Raw genomic sequence first — 16,797 nt, 5'->3', positions numbered from 1 at the left:
GTTGACGTGTACAAAGTTTAATTTTAATAATACGTTAAACTTATAATTCATAACAGGTCTAAAAGATGAAAATACCTCTCGACATTGTATATTTTCTATATAACAATAATAGAAATTTTAAATGTTTAAACCAAATATTTATCTAAATTCATATAAAGTTTAAATTATGAATCACTTTTGAGAATTCTTTATCAAATTAATTATGAAATATTTGGATTTGCCGTAAAACTAAAAAATGTATAATATTTTATATTATATTATGTGAAACTTCATATGAAAAACAATAATTTAAGAAAATCTAAATAGTATTTATATTTATTTTCTAAAAATTGTAGATTCAATTTTAAAAATTCGAAATACAATTTTTTATAATTATATAAAAATCACTAGAGACGTTTAATAGTTTTTGAAAATAATATTACAGACTTCAAAAAATTTAGGAAATTATTTTGAAATATTATATACATTGCATTAAGTTGGTAGAGCATCTGGTTTTTCATATATCATTTAAAATAGTTGATGGTAAAAAATAACAGTATTATCAACTTGTCAATTCTGAAATTACTGAAATAATGTGGACACTATGAGAAATGACTGTAGATATATGTCTTCCAGGAGAACGATTCTAAAAATGTTTTTGCATTAGACTAAATTAAAAATAGATATCGCGGAAAAAAGTGCAATCTCTGACGTGTATGTATTAAGACTACAAAGTTCTAAAATTGTTTTATATTTTCTTATGTTAGCTCTTATTTTCGTTCACGCATTTCCTTTTTTATTTTTTAACCTTTAATACAGTCAAGTTATTAATTTTTCTATTGATTTTTTATAGATTTAAATCATGTCATTTGTATATTTTTAAATAAAAAATAGTATTTACTAAGAAAATCATTAAATATCAGGCGAATATAATTTGTTACTAATTAAAATTTATTATTAATATTAATAATGTTATATAGAAATGTGTGTGTGAGGGAGATATCGTAGTGCTTATGTACATATGATAGTATTGTCAAGGATTATTATATATTTTATATTTTTTATTCAGAATTATATTTTTTCATAGTAAAATTATTATTTATTTCAGTTTAACCAATTCATTAGAACAATATATGTTAACAAATAATTTTATTGTCTGAAGAAATTATCACTGTTATGTTTTATTAAAAGGTCTGCATGATGTCCGGTACTACAGCTGAAAGTATGATAGGAAGTAATAGAACTTTATCTAGTATCAAACAAGAAATCGACAACACTACAACGCCGTCACAAAATTATCAAGTCTGTTCACCAACCACAACACTGCAACAACAAGAGGTAAATAAACAATTAAGAAAATATATTAAAAAAAATGATAATTTTGGATATATTAGAAAATGATTTTCATCAAGAGATTTTTTCATAATAATTACATTGACGTTTCATCATCGAAAAATTAATCCAAAATTGTATTATATTTAATTATTAATTTTAAATTACAAATAAAAGAATTTTCTTTTTAACTAGGGCAAATAATTACAATATATTTTAAGTATCCTTTTAATAGGAGTATTTGCTCCAATTTTAAATAGTATTTAGTACAGTGGTAAATTGTTTAATTTTGAAATGAATACTTTAGAATAATCAAAAAACAAATTTGTCAAAATTGATAAAAAATTAATAATTTGCAAATTGTAATGTAAATTGTAGTGCAAATTGTGCTATAATTATTTTGTAATTACCACATTTTACATTTTACTGTTAATTTAGTATAATATTTAAAAAATTATTATTATTGAAGAATGTTTCTAATGAATATAAATTCAATTAACGAATAGATAAATCTGACAAAGTATTATTTTGATTCCTTTGGATTTGGCTTTTAATTTTTAATTTTTTTGGAAAAATGTGTAAAGTACTAAAACGTAAACTTCAATTCATTTTGAAGCTGTTTCTATAGTTTTAGTTTCATTGATCCAAGCAGAAAGTCGTGTGTAAGCTTAACTAAGATTATTTTCCTTAATTAGATAAGTGAGTAAAATGAATGGCTTTATTTAGATGGAATCTTATTTTATGACTTAACACTCCTGATAAAACAGCGTTAGCATTATATTATTTTAACTACTTCTTTTAATTATTTTAATTATAAGATATTTAAAAAATTACTTTTTTTCAATGTAAGGATTCGCAAGTTAAAAAATATGTAAATTGGGCTTGTATGCCTATATAAATAACGAGGCTATTTTAAAAACTGGTAAGATAGATGTCTATTCGGAAACAAGTCAAAGTACTTTAAAGGTGCTGTTTCTAATTGTTTTAGCTTCACGAATTTTGATTTAATAATAACTGTTTTTCTCGTCTTTGTATTATTATATAAAAAAAAGATTAATAATTCTATAGAGTAAATATAAAATACATAATATGTCATATGATAGGACACGACATCTTACGTTATCGTGGTAAAACACCTTAATTGCGATGGGCGCGATTTTTTACAAGAATGAGCCATTTCATCTTTGCTGTTGCAGTCGCTATGCTCGAAGATGGATGTGCCGGATTACGGTGGCAGTGGGGGCAGCCCTGGGAGTCCAGAAATGCATCATTGTTCTTCAACAACGCAACCTCTCGGTACTCCGGAGGTATTGTATAACTGCGTATACACGCGTGTATCTGTCAGTGTGTAATCTAACAATCTACTCGAGGTCTTTGTGTACGTATACGAGTTTCGTACGATGTACGACTGCTAAATGCACTTTCGCCATCTCAACTAATTATTCAATGAGCTTTCTATGAAGTTAACAGGGACCCTAGTTTCTATGGAACATATTTGAAGGATTTTGCATACTTTAAATATATATCTCATTTAAAAGTATGTTTCGTACTTATGATCAAACGGAATAATAAAATCATGTTAGAATTTTCAGTTATGGATGTACATGCGACAGTTGGTTTTTTATTTCTATTACAATTTATTGATTAAACAATTGGGAAAATCACGATTTGTTAAATTGTTTTAGCTTCAATTTTCAACGAATGTTTTAAGAAAGGTTTATCAAAACTGTTCAATGCGTGGAATGTTAATGGCCTTTATTATATTAACGATTAAGTATATCATTAAGTATAATTATAATATAAATTAATACAAGTAAAATTTTTGATCGCAATATATTTGAAATTATAGGATGTTAAAAATTATATAGATATATTTTAGATATGTTTTATTTTTATAATTATTTTCATTTGATAACTTGGCAATTAATTTACCTATTAAATATATTCATACATTTTATTATTATACAAATACATTTTGATCGTGCAAATTTTTCAATATTACATAACAATATGAATAGATAATTAAATAGATAATTAAATAATTAAATTTTAAGTGCAATTCCTACATTTATAAAAAATAATTTAAGCGTTTATTATAAAGTCATTAAATATTAAATATCATATAAATATGTACATATATAAATCTTATATTTTTATAACACATATCGATTCTAAATTTTGATATTTAGTAGTTTGTACTATTTATAAAAATATAACTTTAGGATGGCATCAAAGAGGAGGATATGATGCCGAGGAGATTATGCCTCGTTTGCGGAGATGTTGCAAGTGGCTTTCATTATGGAGTCGCATCATGTGAAGCTTGTAAAGCTTTCTTTAAAAGAACGATACAAGGTATGGAAAATTTTTTATATGTATTTTTTAATGAATTTCCTATTGCTCCTCCAGATAGCACTGAACTATTTTATCTGCCTTACGATTGAACATTCTATATTTAAAATAAGATTATTTATTTTAGATCAATTTTTTGTGAAAAATTAAAGAAATAAAATTTTATTTATATTTACTATAAAATGTATTTCAATTTTTAATTTGATTCAATTTAAATGTTCATATCAGTTTTATTACTATAAGTAAGAAAAATGTTCGTTGTTGAATCTATTTGAATATTTTTTTATAAAATTGTAAGAAATATTTAAATATTTGTTAAAAATTATAATCATAATAAACTTTTTAATAGTAAAGAAAATTAATATTTCTATGATTTATATTTTTCTTATACATAGTCTTTTAACTTAATTTGAAATTTATTTTCTTTTATTAAAAGTCTGTTGTTATAGTAGTAACTGTATTATAGATATTTAAGAAATTATTTTATAAAAAAAATTATCATTATATTAGAAAAAAATCAATGCGACTGTAATGACCGCAAATCTTAATATATAATTATATATATATATATATATATATATAATGTAATATACATCTGCCTTAATGTTCTTTCTATAAAATTATAAATATATACAAAGTTCTAGCTTACAAGTAGTCTAACTATTACTATAACTACATATATATTTTAATTATAGATGTGAAAAGAATTATTATTAATAATATTTATTTGTCACAAATAAATTTTTATTTTATAAGTTTGATTTACAGTTGGATAAGTATATTTTTAGTTTGCTGTATCTAATTAGATGTTCATGCCGCAAATAATTTCAGCATTTTATTTAATTGAAAAACAGAAAATTTTAATTTCAAAATTTTGAAGTGCACTTAATTGTTATTAAATATTTAATTTGTATCTATAAATAGAAGTCATGATTAACGACAAGCGTGATAAATATAATAGTAACTAAATTTGTCCCAAATATTATACATTAATTTTATGTTCATTTCTACAATTGTGAATGTATTTTAACTAGTTATGCGTGAGGTATTTAAATAAATCTTTATATCGTAAATCAATTAGACCAATAACCAAAGGCAAGAAAAGTATGTATAGTTGTGCGTGTGTCAGTTCTATCTGGCGAAGAACTGCGAATATAATGGTAAAGTAGCTAGTAACTTCACAGGAAATATCGAGTACACCTGCCCAGCGAACGGTGAATGCGAGATAAACAAGCGCCGGAGGAAGGCCTGTCAGGCTTGTAGATTCCAAAAGTGTCTTAGACAGGGGATGCTCAAAGAAGGAGTGCGATTGGATCGCGTGAGGGGAGGCAGACAGAAGTACCGGAGGAGCACTGATCCTTATGTACCCGGGAAGACAATCACACTTGAAGGTAATCGAAATGATAAATAATAAGTAAAACAGTCTCTTGTAAAGCTTTCTCCCAGTATATTTTTTATATTTTCGATAGCGTTAATACATTAGTCATTAATAATTACGCAAATTTAGGGTAACGCTAGGAATCTTTCCTGATTTATGCTGCTCTCAGATTTCCTAAAAGTAAGAGGCAATTTTGTGAATTTTTAATATGAAGTTATGACATTTTTAATGTTTAAACATATGTGTTACATAGAGATAATTGTAGATTGATGCGTACTTTTCTTATACAAATTTAATTAATATTATTTAATTACTAGTTAATTGCTGTAGTGTATATAACTTACGTAATTATATTTGAAAGTCTTACAGCGATATATATTATTTTTACATAATGCTCTCATTTCAATTGATTATATAGCTAAATGAATCTTTCATTTGATATTTCTAACAGAAAAGAAGAGATTAAAATATCTTTACTTAAAAAATTATAAAATTTTGAAATCATGCTTATTTTATTATAATTCTTGATTAGCTCATTAAATTATTCATTTGTAATCATTAAATTATTTGCAGGTTACAAATATTTAATTTATAGATTATACAAATATTTTATGCTATATTTTAAATTATTGTTATTATTATATATTATTTTATTTATCTATTTAGTTTATTAAAATCTAATTTATTTTTTAAAAATGCTTATTGGATAATTTATTTTATTTATTATCTTGCTATTTTTATTTACGTATAAAATATCGATTGTAAAAAGTCTTTCAGAAAAGGTTATACAAATTTTTTTTTATAAATATTTAAACAAATATATGATTACCTACGAAAATTTTAAAGTTCAAAATATGAAACCAATTTCATAATATTCTATTATAATGCAGTTTTAATAAAATCATATTATTTATAATGTTTCTAAAACCACTAAACGTAATTCATGTAACTGCGTATTGAAATTAATGTTATTTTTTATATACGAATTTATTATTTATAAAAAAGTGTTAATATTAGTTAAAATAATTTTAAATATTTTAAATATCTTAATTTCAATAGTTTTTAATGTGAAAAATTATAAAAATTACATAAATTTTGTTTTACTATTTAATTAAGTTGAAGTTATTCTATTTAGTATACACGAACTATACATGATACATTGTGTGCAATTACAATAATATTTTTTTACAATGAAAACTTGTAAAGTAACGTTCTGAACAAAGTAATATAAGAAAATTTTTTTAACGCTCAGCGTAAAACATATACCTAGTAGGTATATACCTAGTAGCTTAAAAATTCAGATGTTTAAAATTTTCTTCTTTTTTTCTCTTTTATGTTAATTTTGAATTTATTTTCACGACGCTTGTTTTCCATTAATTCAGTTTCTTATGAATTAATTGGGAAGTTTAAAATTGCAATAAAAATAAATTGTTACCGACTAACATGACTCACCGCTTCGATACTTATATAATACAAATAAATAATGTAATTCATTAAATAAAAGCATGGTATAGCTTCAATTACTTAATTACAATAGTGTGATTAAACCTTTTTTTGTTTTGATGTTTCAAGCTAACTTAGGATCGGCAGGATATGCGGAAGCAATAAGTAAGTGAGCTTTAGTTCAAACATTCGACTATAAAAAGCTTCTTTATTTTGCATTATTTTTGTTTCTTCATTATTTCTTGCCATCTTTATAATTAGTTAAAAAATGGCTAAGTGATTAAACTAAATCATTGAATAGCATTTCAATAAGTTTAATGCCTATACCAATAAGCAATTTAAAATAATTAGTATTAAAATGGAATGTTTAATTTTTCCAAAATTATTGTATCAAAAATTCATTATATTCAAATAATTTATGTATGATTTTATACCTTTTGACGTGTTTTCAACATGTATAATTTTTTAAAAAAAGATTTGCAATCTTGTATAAATATAAATGCGATTAATATTTTTTGAAAAGTATGCACTTTAAGACACTTTTCACGAATACTCTTATCTCATTCCATTAGATAATTTTTTAAATCAAATCATAGTAAAACAATTATTTTTTGCAGATAACAAAATGGTGGAAGCACTAATTGCCTGTGAGCCCGATATGTTGCAGGTGTCTACCTTATCACATACTTTGGACACTGATCAGCGGGTTCTCGGTCAGTTGTCGGATCTGTATGATCGTGAGCTCGTTGGTATAATTGGTAAGTTCTGCTGTAATGATATCAATACATATTGATAAATTTTTTTCTCAAAATTAGTTTTTTCAGAAAAACTTGTGAATTAATTTTTAATAGTTACCTTGAAGACTTCCAGTTCCAATGTAACACAGTTTCCAGTTTACAGTTTCCAATGGAATAAAACATCATTATAAATCAATTCATGTTGATTAATATAATTAAATTTAAGTAAAAATAAACTGTAACTTTTATTTTTATTTATTTTTATTTTCTTTTGAATTATTTCCCGATGATTTAATAAATAAATATAATTAATGATTTTTAATTCAAAAGTATAATAAAACTTTAAACAAATAGTATTAAATTCGTTTATTTCATAATAATAATTGTAAATTTACTATTACAAATTTTAATAATATATTAATAATTAATTTGTTATTCTGTTTGTTTTTATTATATCAATTGCTATGCTTTTGGATGTAATCTTATAAGTTATGTAATCTGAATCTTATAAGTTTTATCATATATTATCTATCTATTTAACTATCTATCTATCTATGTATATGTGCGTGCGTGCGCACGCGTGTGTGTACATTGTAGATAGTGTGTATACATAGCATTTGATTTTGGTATATTATAAATCTTTCTAAATGAAACAAATTTCCAACTGCGAGAGAATATTTTTATTGAATTGCATTATAAGCTCATAGGAGAACTTATAATAATGATTAATAATGTACTTTTTGTTTATTTGTAAGGATGGGCAAAGCAAATACCAGGATTCAGTAGTCTGCCACTCAATGATCAGATGCGACTACTGCAAAGTACGTGGGCCGAGATATTAACTTTCAGCCTTGCTTGGAGAAGTATACCAAACAGTGGAAAGCTTAGGTTTGCTCAGGACTTTACTCTCGATGAAAGACTTGCACGCGAGTGTCATTGTCATGAGTTGTACATGCACGTAAGTTTATTTCATATGTTCAGGTGACAAGTAATGTATTTTTTACAAATAGTTACATTATTTATCATCAAGTCCGAAGCGAATTTTTTATCATACAAATAATTTGTAAATTTAACTATCAATTAAACTTTGAATAAAGAGCTTAGATATAACATGAAACATCTTTTCATATTGTCAAGAAGTTATATATTATTTCTCATTAATAAGTTTGCACTAAAAAGAGCTTTGATTTTGATAATTAAAAAATATATGAAATCACACTACATATAAATGAGAAAGCATGTTATTTTCGATTCATATTTACTAATTGTATTGAAAGAGCGCTTATCGTTTAAAACTTAATATTTATTAATTAATTTATTTTTTTATTTAATGATAATTCATAGATTTGGGAAGTATAACACTATAAACCAATTAGGTTCATAATATGCTAATGAATTGTACTATAGTACTTTTTCCGTGTTGAGTTACTTATTCGGAAGGTCGAGTCGTCCCACAGTGTATTTCTCACTTGAATCGATAATGGCTACTTGATTTCGACAGTGTATGCAAATCGTGGAGAGGTTGCAACGATTGGGTCTTGCCCGTGAAGAATTCTACGTATTGAAAGCTCTCATCCTAACCAACAGTGATGCGAAGTTGGACGAGCCTCATGCCCTTCACCGATTCCGTGAGAGCATCCTCGGCTCTCTCTCGGACTGCGTGAGTGCGGTGCGCCCAGGCCAAGCGCTGCGCGCAAATCAGAACATGTTCCTAGTGCTGCCGGGCCTACGTCAGGCCGACTGCATCGTCCGTAAGTTCTGGTCCAGTATTTATCGCACCGGGAAGGTTCCAATGAATAAGCTCTTCGTGGAGATGCTCGAGGCGGCCAGCTATCGATGAGAGTCTGGGTCCGCAGCAACCCGAAGCTTTTGTCGATGAATGATTGAGGTGACCATCGGAAATGACGAGAATGAGAAATTGAATTATCATGAGGCTCGTGGAGCGCACGAAAGTTTCTTGTGTTTCATAGCGCTGGTCGTTAGGCCGATGATTATTTAGTTTTAAAAACAAATGCCTTGATACACACCACTTTACATATTCATATACAAACTACGCACTCGTACGCGCTTGTATGCACATAACATATAACATGAGCGTTTTTCTTTGTTGAATTGAAGAGTGTTAAAATGTTTAATATAATGTTTTCGATAAGAAACCGGGAAAAAATAGGTGGGTGTGTGGGAGATATTAATGCAAAAGACAAAGAGAGAGAGAGAGAGAGAGAGAGAGAGAGAGAGAGAGTAAGAAAGAGTTATGAAAAATAGATGGCTAGATAAATAGACAGGTAGATATATTGATAGATAGATTGATAGATAGATATGTAGCTAGATACAGATTGATACAAAGAGGGAGAGAGAGGGGGGGAGAGGTTGAGCAAGAGGGCGAAGAATAGATAAGCGTAGCTTAAACCAGTGAGCTAATGGAACCTCAATGAAATAAAAAAAAAGCTGAAATTTTGAAAGAATAAATGATAACAAAACTATGCAACATTATAATAAGTTAAAGAAGAATACTTAGGTTGATGTATAGTATACTTCGAGTGAGAGAATTCGATAGAAAACTATGATCTCTGTCAATATATAACGATCCAGATAGTGAAATTATGTTATAAAAAATACAGCTAATGTAAAAGATTTTTCATTTTTTTGCTCGACTTCTCGTCTCTCTGAAGGTACATTCATACCGATGGAGCCAAACGATCGTTATTCGCGTGTGCCACAATAAATAGATGCAGGAGAATGAAATCCAGTCTTTATTCAATTACTTATTACGTTACTGTTGATACAAGAGATCCCGTTTACTGGTCTTACGCCGATAACATTTTACCAGACCTTTGCTATATTCTAATACAAAAACCAACTTGGGCTCTCCAGAATTTCTATTTACTCTTGATTTATACTTTAAATATTTCGAATGGTCTTAGATTTTTGAGTAACGTTAAGAACATACTAAACTCCGATAGTCGGTAAAATAGATTTCAATTTTACATATATAAGTTGTTATCTTAAATCGTGAAAAGACAAACAATTTTCAAAGATTATTTGCAAAATATTAAATTTTATATAACTTAAAAAAGTTATATATATAGAAATTGTATAATATAATTTAATTTATTAATTTGTTTTCAAGCCCTTCTTTAAGAGATTTTTTAAATTTAAGAAATATACTATAATAAGATTATATGCAGTACTTTAATAAGTAATAATAAAAGTTATTTTATTGTATCAACGTCAAATAATTATTCAAAAAATAACTATAGAAATTACCCATTAATTAAAAAATTATTTATTTCAATACAAAGGTTAAATAAAAAATAAATTAGAAATTACCAACAGTAAACATCATATATAACATTTTCAAAGTTTAAAATTTATGTATTCAAAAGTGTGAGACCATTTAGTTATATAACAAGTTTGATAAATTTTTATTTAAAGAGTGATTGCAAAATGTTCTTTTAGTATTAATAACTAATTGTTAACATCGAATAATAGTGACTTATTATTGTACTTCTATATTAATAATTAGATAAAGCGAGTAAAACAAATCTATGTATGAAATTTTGAATCAAATAGTAGCTGTGCGATTAAATTAGAAGATCTTAATATATATATATATATATATATATATATAACTTTGAATGTGATATATCTTTTTAAAGAAAAAGATTTGTTACTTAGTTGCATCAGTACAGTGTTCATGAATAGAAAGAAGCATTGCTAGGTCTCATGTATAAATATGTTAGCATGTAAGCCAACACATATAAAACAATTTAATTAGTATTTAGTTCATGAATTAGTTTTAACTATTTTCTTGTTTTAATTAGAAATTATGTGAGCAATAATTTTTTATGATTAGAATTAACTGAATAATAAAATCATGTAATATCAGCTAAACATTTTATTTTTAACTGCAAACCAGAAAAATATATAAATATAAGGAGTGCCCAAGTAAACCATCAATTTTTTAAAAAATAGTTTGCAATGCAAAGTAAACCAGGAACCAAATTTCGTGATATATGTACAAATATATATATATATATATATATATATATATATATATATATATATATTTGTACATTAAAATAAGAAATAATATTGCGAAATTCTCAAAGAAATATAAACTTCGACATCCTCTTAGTTTTTATTAAAATAATTTTCCAAAAACAAATTATTTTATATAATAAGTATTCTCTTGCTAAAAAATAACTTATCATTTTTTATTTTTCACAGTAAAAATACATTAAAAATTAAGTTTTAAAACATCGAAATAAGGCACATTTCTAACCGTCGGAATCTAACCGATTTATTTACGTGTTAATAAAGTGACATGGCTATTGAGCCACGGCGAATTTCGCTGCATATTAGAGTAATTTTCAAGTTTAGAATCATTGCTCAATTGTATTTTTCTTTTATCTTTAACTTATAAATATAATTTTAATTTAAAAAAATCGTTACTTCAATTCTTTTAGTTCTTATTTTATATTATAGCTTAGATATATAAGTAATAAAATATAATTTACAAATACTTATCGTTGAAAAATTTTCATAGTTTGTATAAATAATAAAAGTTCCTGAAGTAGAAAATATTTTCAGAATTATTAATATTATAAATATAATTTTCTCTCTCTCTCTCTCTCTCTCTCTATATATATATATATATATACTAAACAAATATAATAATGTTTATTCTATTACAAAAAGAAAAGGTTATCTATTCTTTGCCTTTGACTTTTTCGTATAATCAATATGTATAATATATAATATCCAATTTTTATCTACAAGAAAATTATGCATTGCGTTATATAAAAATTTTTATTTCAATGTAAGTTTCACGTACTAAGCTATATTATTTAATAAGAACGATTACAATCAGTAAGAAATTTATTTTGGCACTTTTATGTTTCTTTAGTCATCCTCTGGTTAATAATCATAGTTAATTTTTATATTTCGTATTATGTTAATCTTTCTATTCTTCTGAGCTTTCTGTTCTAATCTTTTTGATTTTCTTTTCTAGAAGCAACTACAGAGCTTCTTTATTGAACTGTGATATACGCGTTATGGGTAACATACACATAGCGCGCGTTTACTCGTTGTCACAACGAAATATAACCGTGGTAACATCTTCTGTACAATTTTTCTCAATATATATTTGCGTAATATCTCGCAAAAATATGAATAAAAAAATTAAGTTTTTGATTAAAGAAATAAATAAAATATGCTCCTAATAATGTTTCATTTTCATGTGGCGGCTTGTGTATTGTTATAGTCGCGCATGAACCCTGAGACTCACGATATCAACCTGCGTAATTCGTTAAAGTGCAATTCAGTCGCACCTACCTTTTTTGATCAAGAAGTCGATCGATGTCATTAGTCCATAAGGCTTTAACGTGATAGATATTTATTTAAGTTGTTATTAAGTATTATATATGACTTATTTCAATTCATTATCTGCACATGCAACGTTTATGAGAGTCATTGGCCAACTGTATTCGTGTGTGCACTATTGTCAAAATAGAATGTAAATCTATAAAATTATTAGTAATACTACTGTTGTGAGTATCACTATGTTTAAACTAAATACATCATAGATGATATATATAATCTAGTGTGTAGAAATTACAAATAATCAAAATATATAATATAGAATTCATAAATTTTATTATGAATTATTAACATTATTAGATTACTGAAAGGTGCATCAAAATTATAAATCACTCTTACATAACATGATTTACGAGATGAAAACTCTTTTCTCTACAAAGTAATGATTAAGAAATTTATGAAGTAATCTATTTTAGTAGTATAGTACTTATTGTGATGTATATCGGTAATATTGCTAAAAATTTTGAAATATATTATATATGTATATATATTACAATAGAAAAGCATTTTTTATATACGTATATAAATACTTGTATTCCTCGTCAGATTCAGTTCTGTTTTATTAATTTAGAAATTAAAAGCTTATTTCGAATCACGATTGTACTAGTAGATTCTAAACTTTTCATAATAATTTTTTTAGACACTCTGCACTTCACCTCATTTTCCAAAAATTAAACATTAATAGATGTAATCTTTTGTTGCTACTTTAGTGCTACTACCAAAAATTGTTGATTTTTTTTTATTTTTCATGTATAATCTTGCAATTATTTTAATTAAAAAAAAAATTGTTCAGAATGTAAATTCGAATATTCTATTTTTTTTAGTTAATTACATTAATCACGAAATTAAATTTTTTTTATATTTTAAACTTACATTTTAATTATTTTTTTTTTGAAATATATTGCAGTGTAGAAATAGAAAAAGGAATATCTTCGGTAGTTCCAAAGGTTTTTGTTAATTGGTTACAAATTTATTAACAGCCGTTAACGATATTTATATTTTCATCGCGGTTTTCCTATAAATGTTTAAGGAATTGGTTAAAAAGCGAAGATTCGCCGTGGCGATAGATTTCATAATCTCAGGGTTATAAATAAAAATGACGCAAACATAATAACGTAAATTAATGTAAATCATATAAACACGTATGAATAAAATAATTAAAGGAATTATTTCTGAGCGTGAATAGTAATAAATATTATGATGATTATTGCAGTAATAATAAATATACCGTTGAAATAAAACAAATTTCATGTAGAGAAATGGATGTTATTAATGTGTGTTACAGAAAAGGCCGATGTTAAATGATACAGCGAACGTGTACACTATCTTGAAAAAACTCCAATAAGAAATAATTATAGATGCTCTTTTCTATTACGATGTATTTTATCATTTATTTTTATATTAGAGGATTGATGCTAAACGAATATTTATGTTATATATGTTATTTCAAATAATTCATTTTTAAAATCATTTTATTTTTTAAAATTTTATTAAGCCCTATTGGAGATTTTTTGAAATAGAATGAGAGTATGCCTTACGAGAGATTGCCGACTTGCATTAGAAGGCATAAGTAAATTGTAAAACGGCGATATCAAATGTAATTTTTCAGTTCAATTAATTTGTATACGAATAATATTGTAAAAATGGTGAATTCAGTTTCAGATTAACGTGTATATATTATCGTTAATTTAATAATGAAATTGAAGTTTTCATTTTATGACTTTTCTAATGCCTCAATGCAGTCCAAGTTTAAATGTATAATCTTGAATGTAATGTACGCGCATAACGTAAATCGTCAATGCAATATGATACGAGATTCTTACAGTGAAACTTTGTTTACTTCATGTCGATTACATAGCAGGCTCCAATTTCGGGATTTTTAAATCACAAATGGGCCGATGTTTACATCGCGGACTCATTCATTTGAGAAGTTAAAAAATAAAAAATTTGTTTTCATTTATTAAGTATAAAAATATAATTTATGCGTTATTTATATATCAAAGATTTAAAAAATTGCATATATACTTTATATTTCATAACGATGCATTAGAAACGTTCCATTCGTATTTTTATATACATATTAAAAATTTAAGTTTATATATAATTCTAATCCCGTCGATGTAAACTAATGCCAAAGGCTAGAAAAACATTTTTTTTATCATAAGTATAAATATGTATGTAGTTACTTTGTAATTATATTCTAGCAGCTTATGTATAATTTTTATATAAATATAAAAAATTTTCAATATATATACAATATATATATATACATATATATATATACATCTATAAAATACATATGAGATGATACACACAAAAGTCAACAAAGTAGTACTATATTATAAAAAGCGAAACATCACTATTAATAAATAAGTTAGCGCACCTCAACATTTCGCACACGCGCGTATTTGTCTGATGAAATTATTAAAAAGATTGTATTTATGAGGCATTACTATTTACGAGACCATTCAAATAAAAAAATTTGATGGAACAACTTCCCTTATATTTTATTTTATCATCCTTTATATAATAAATATTATACCAGTAAAATGTATACGAATTGATCCTAAAGATCATATTTTTTCTGTACTTATAGAAGCAGAGTTTTTATTTAAAAAAAGAACGTGTTAATTCTTTTTAAATTTTTAAAATTTATTTTAATTAATTTTTAAAAGAATATATTGCTGTTAAACATTAAAAGATATATATGTAAAAACAGTTTGTTTAGACACTTTTTTTTATATAAATCTAATTAAGAATTTAGTATTTAAACGAAATAATTTTGCTTGCTATTTACGAATGAATTTATTAATTTTTCATCGGTTAATAATATTAATAATAAAAAAAAATTCAATTATATCGTATTTATTCGCGAAAGAATTGTTTGTGGTATTTGTATTTTTAGATTCCACAAATTACAATGTTTATACTGAATTTTATTTTCGAGTAGTTCATAAGAAAATTCATTTAGGATTTAAATAAGGTTTTTCAATGCATTGAATTATATTTATAGATAAAATTAAATAAAGATAATATTAATGTACTAAGAATTACAAATAATGTAAAATATCTCTTTTATTAGTATTTAATTATTTATAATGTCGATTTTACAATTTGGCGTTGACTGTAGAATAAACAGGAGTGCATTGGTACTTTATCATGGGAAGATGAATTGTACAGTCAGTTTAATTCCTACATTTATTGTGATAATTTGCACTTGGCAATGTTGGCACTTAGAATATGGCAATATTTGATGTCGTAGAGCAGTGACTATTGTTTTTTATTTTATGTATTTTTTATTCTCAAATTCGTGTTTATCCTTGAAGTATGCAGCACGAGGAAGAGCCTTTACTTCTTAGCAGACTTCACATAGATACTTTAAAGGCTGAAGGTGAAGTTATACTAGTAAGTATTTCAGCTTCTTACCTATTAAAGAATATTGTAGAATTTGTCATTAAAATTACTTTAATAATTACGTTATTGTATTCTACTTGTTAACATTATTAAATTTTCTCATATAATATGTAGCTTATAGAAAGATAATATTGAATTTGATGGGAATCATCCAAATTACAAATAATAATTAAGAGATTAGATTTTAATTTGGAAATATGAAACTTACATATAATTAATAATACTTATATATAATTATTAATAAAGTTTAAAAAATAACGTATATTAAAAAAAACATATTTTCTTTAATAAATTCTGTTCCAAATGCATTCGGTAGCTTGCATGTTTAATTTGATGATGTGTAATTGTGGATAAAATGAAATTCGAATTTTTATTACTTAAATGTGCCTATATAAACTCATTAGTGAAACAGTAAATAATATATTATATTAGTAATCTTATAATTTATCATAAACTGAATTTGTAAAAAAAATAAAGTCTAGAGTCTTAACCAGACAAGTTTGTATCATATTTGTAATGAAAACTTGTTTTTTAGTGTTTTATCAAGAACTTGAATGAATGATTCATTTTTCTTGTAAATAGCTAATGGACAATGTTTTGTTATCAACAGCTTCTATATGAAAATTAATTTTTGTTAAATCGAATATTCAATTAAATTTATAATTACCATTGATATTTATTATTCAATTATTTTGATTTTTATAATTACTATCAATTCAATTGAATATAGTAATTCTTATTTCAAGAATTTTAATAAACATTAACTTATTTCAAAGTATTTAA

The 16,797-nt window shown here is 25.1% G+C and overlaps 1 protein-coding gene across 2 annotated transcripts in view; it reads left to right on the top strand.

Annotated features, from left to right (window-relative positions):
- ERR (estrogen-related receptor) overlaps nucleotides 1-9,523 on the top strand; it is a 34,245-nt gene extending 24,722 nt beyond the window's left edge. The window contains exons 2-8 of one of the 2 annotated variants that reach the window (XM_011497993.1): nucleotides 1,171-1,317; nucleotides 2,508-2,618; nucleotides 3,534-3,663; nucleotides 4,845-5,051; nucleotides 7,099-7,239; nucleotides 7,974-8,176; nucleotides 8,720-9,523. In XM_011497993.1, coding sequence (XP_011496295.1) covers nucleotides 1,171-1,317; nucleotides 2,508-2,618; nucleotides 3,534-3,663; nucleotides 4,845-5,051; nucleotides 7,099-7,239; nucleotides 7,974-8,176; nucleotides 8,720-9,058 — 1,278 coding nt within the window. In that variant the 3' untranslated portion in view covers nucleotides 9,059-9,523. Of the gene's footprint in view, nucleotides 1-1,170; nucleotides 1,318-2,414; nucleotides 2,619-3,533; nucleotides 3,664-4,844; nucleotides 5,052-7,098; nucleotides 7,240-7,973; nucleotides 8,177-8,719 lie in introns of those variants that run through there. The other variant, XM_011497994.1, reaches the window with a different exon arrangement.
- The last annotated feature ends 7,274 nt before the right edge of the window (nucleotides 9,524-16,797 follow it).

Source organism: Ceratosolen solmsi, unplaced genomic scaffold (assembly GCF_000503995.2).
Source record: "Ceratosolen solmsi marchali unplaced genomic scaffold, CerSol_1.0 scaffold14, whole genome shotgun sequence".
NCBI lineage: Eukaryota > Metazoa > Arthropoda > Insecta > Hymenoptera > Agaonidae > Ceratosolen > Ceratosolen solmsi.
Note: the sequence above shows the minus strand (reverse complement) of the source record. Positions and strands in the feature narration are given on the sequence as shown.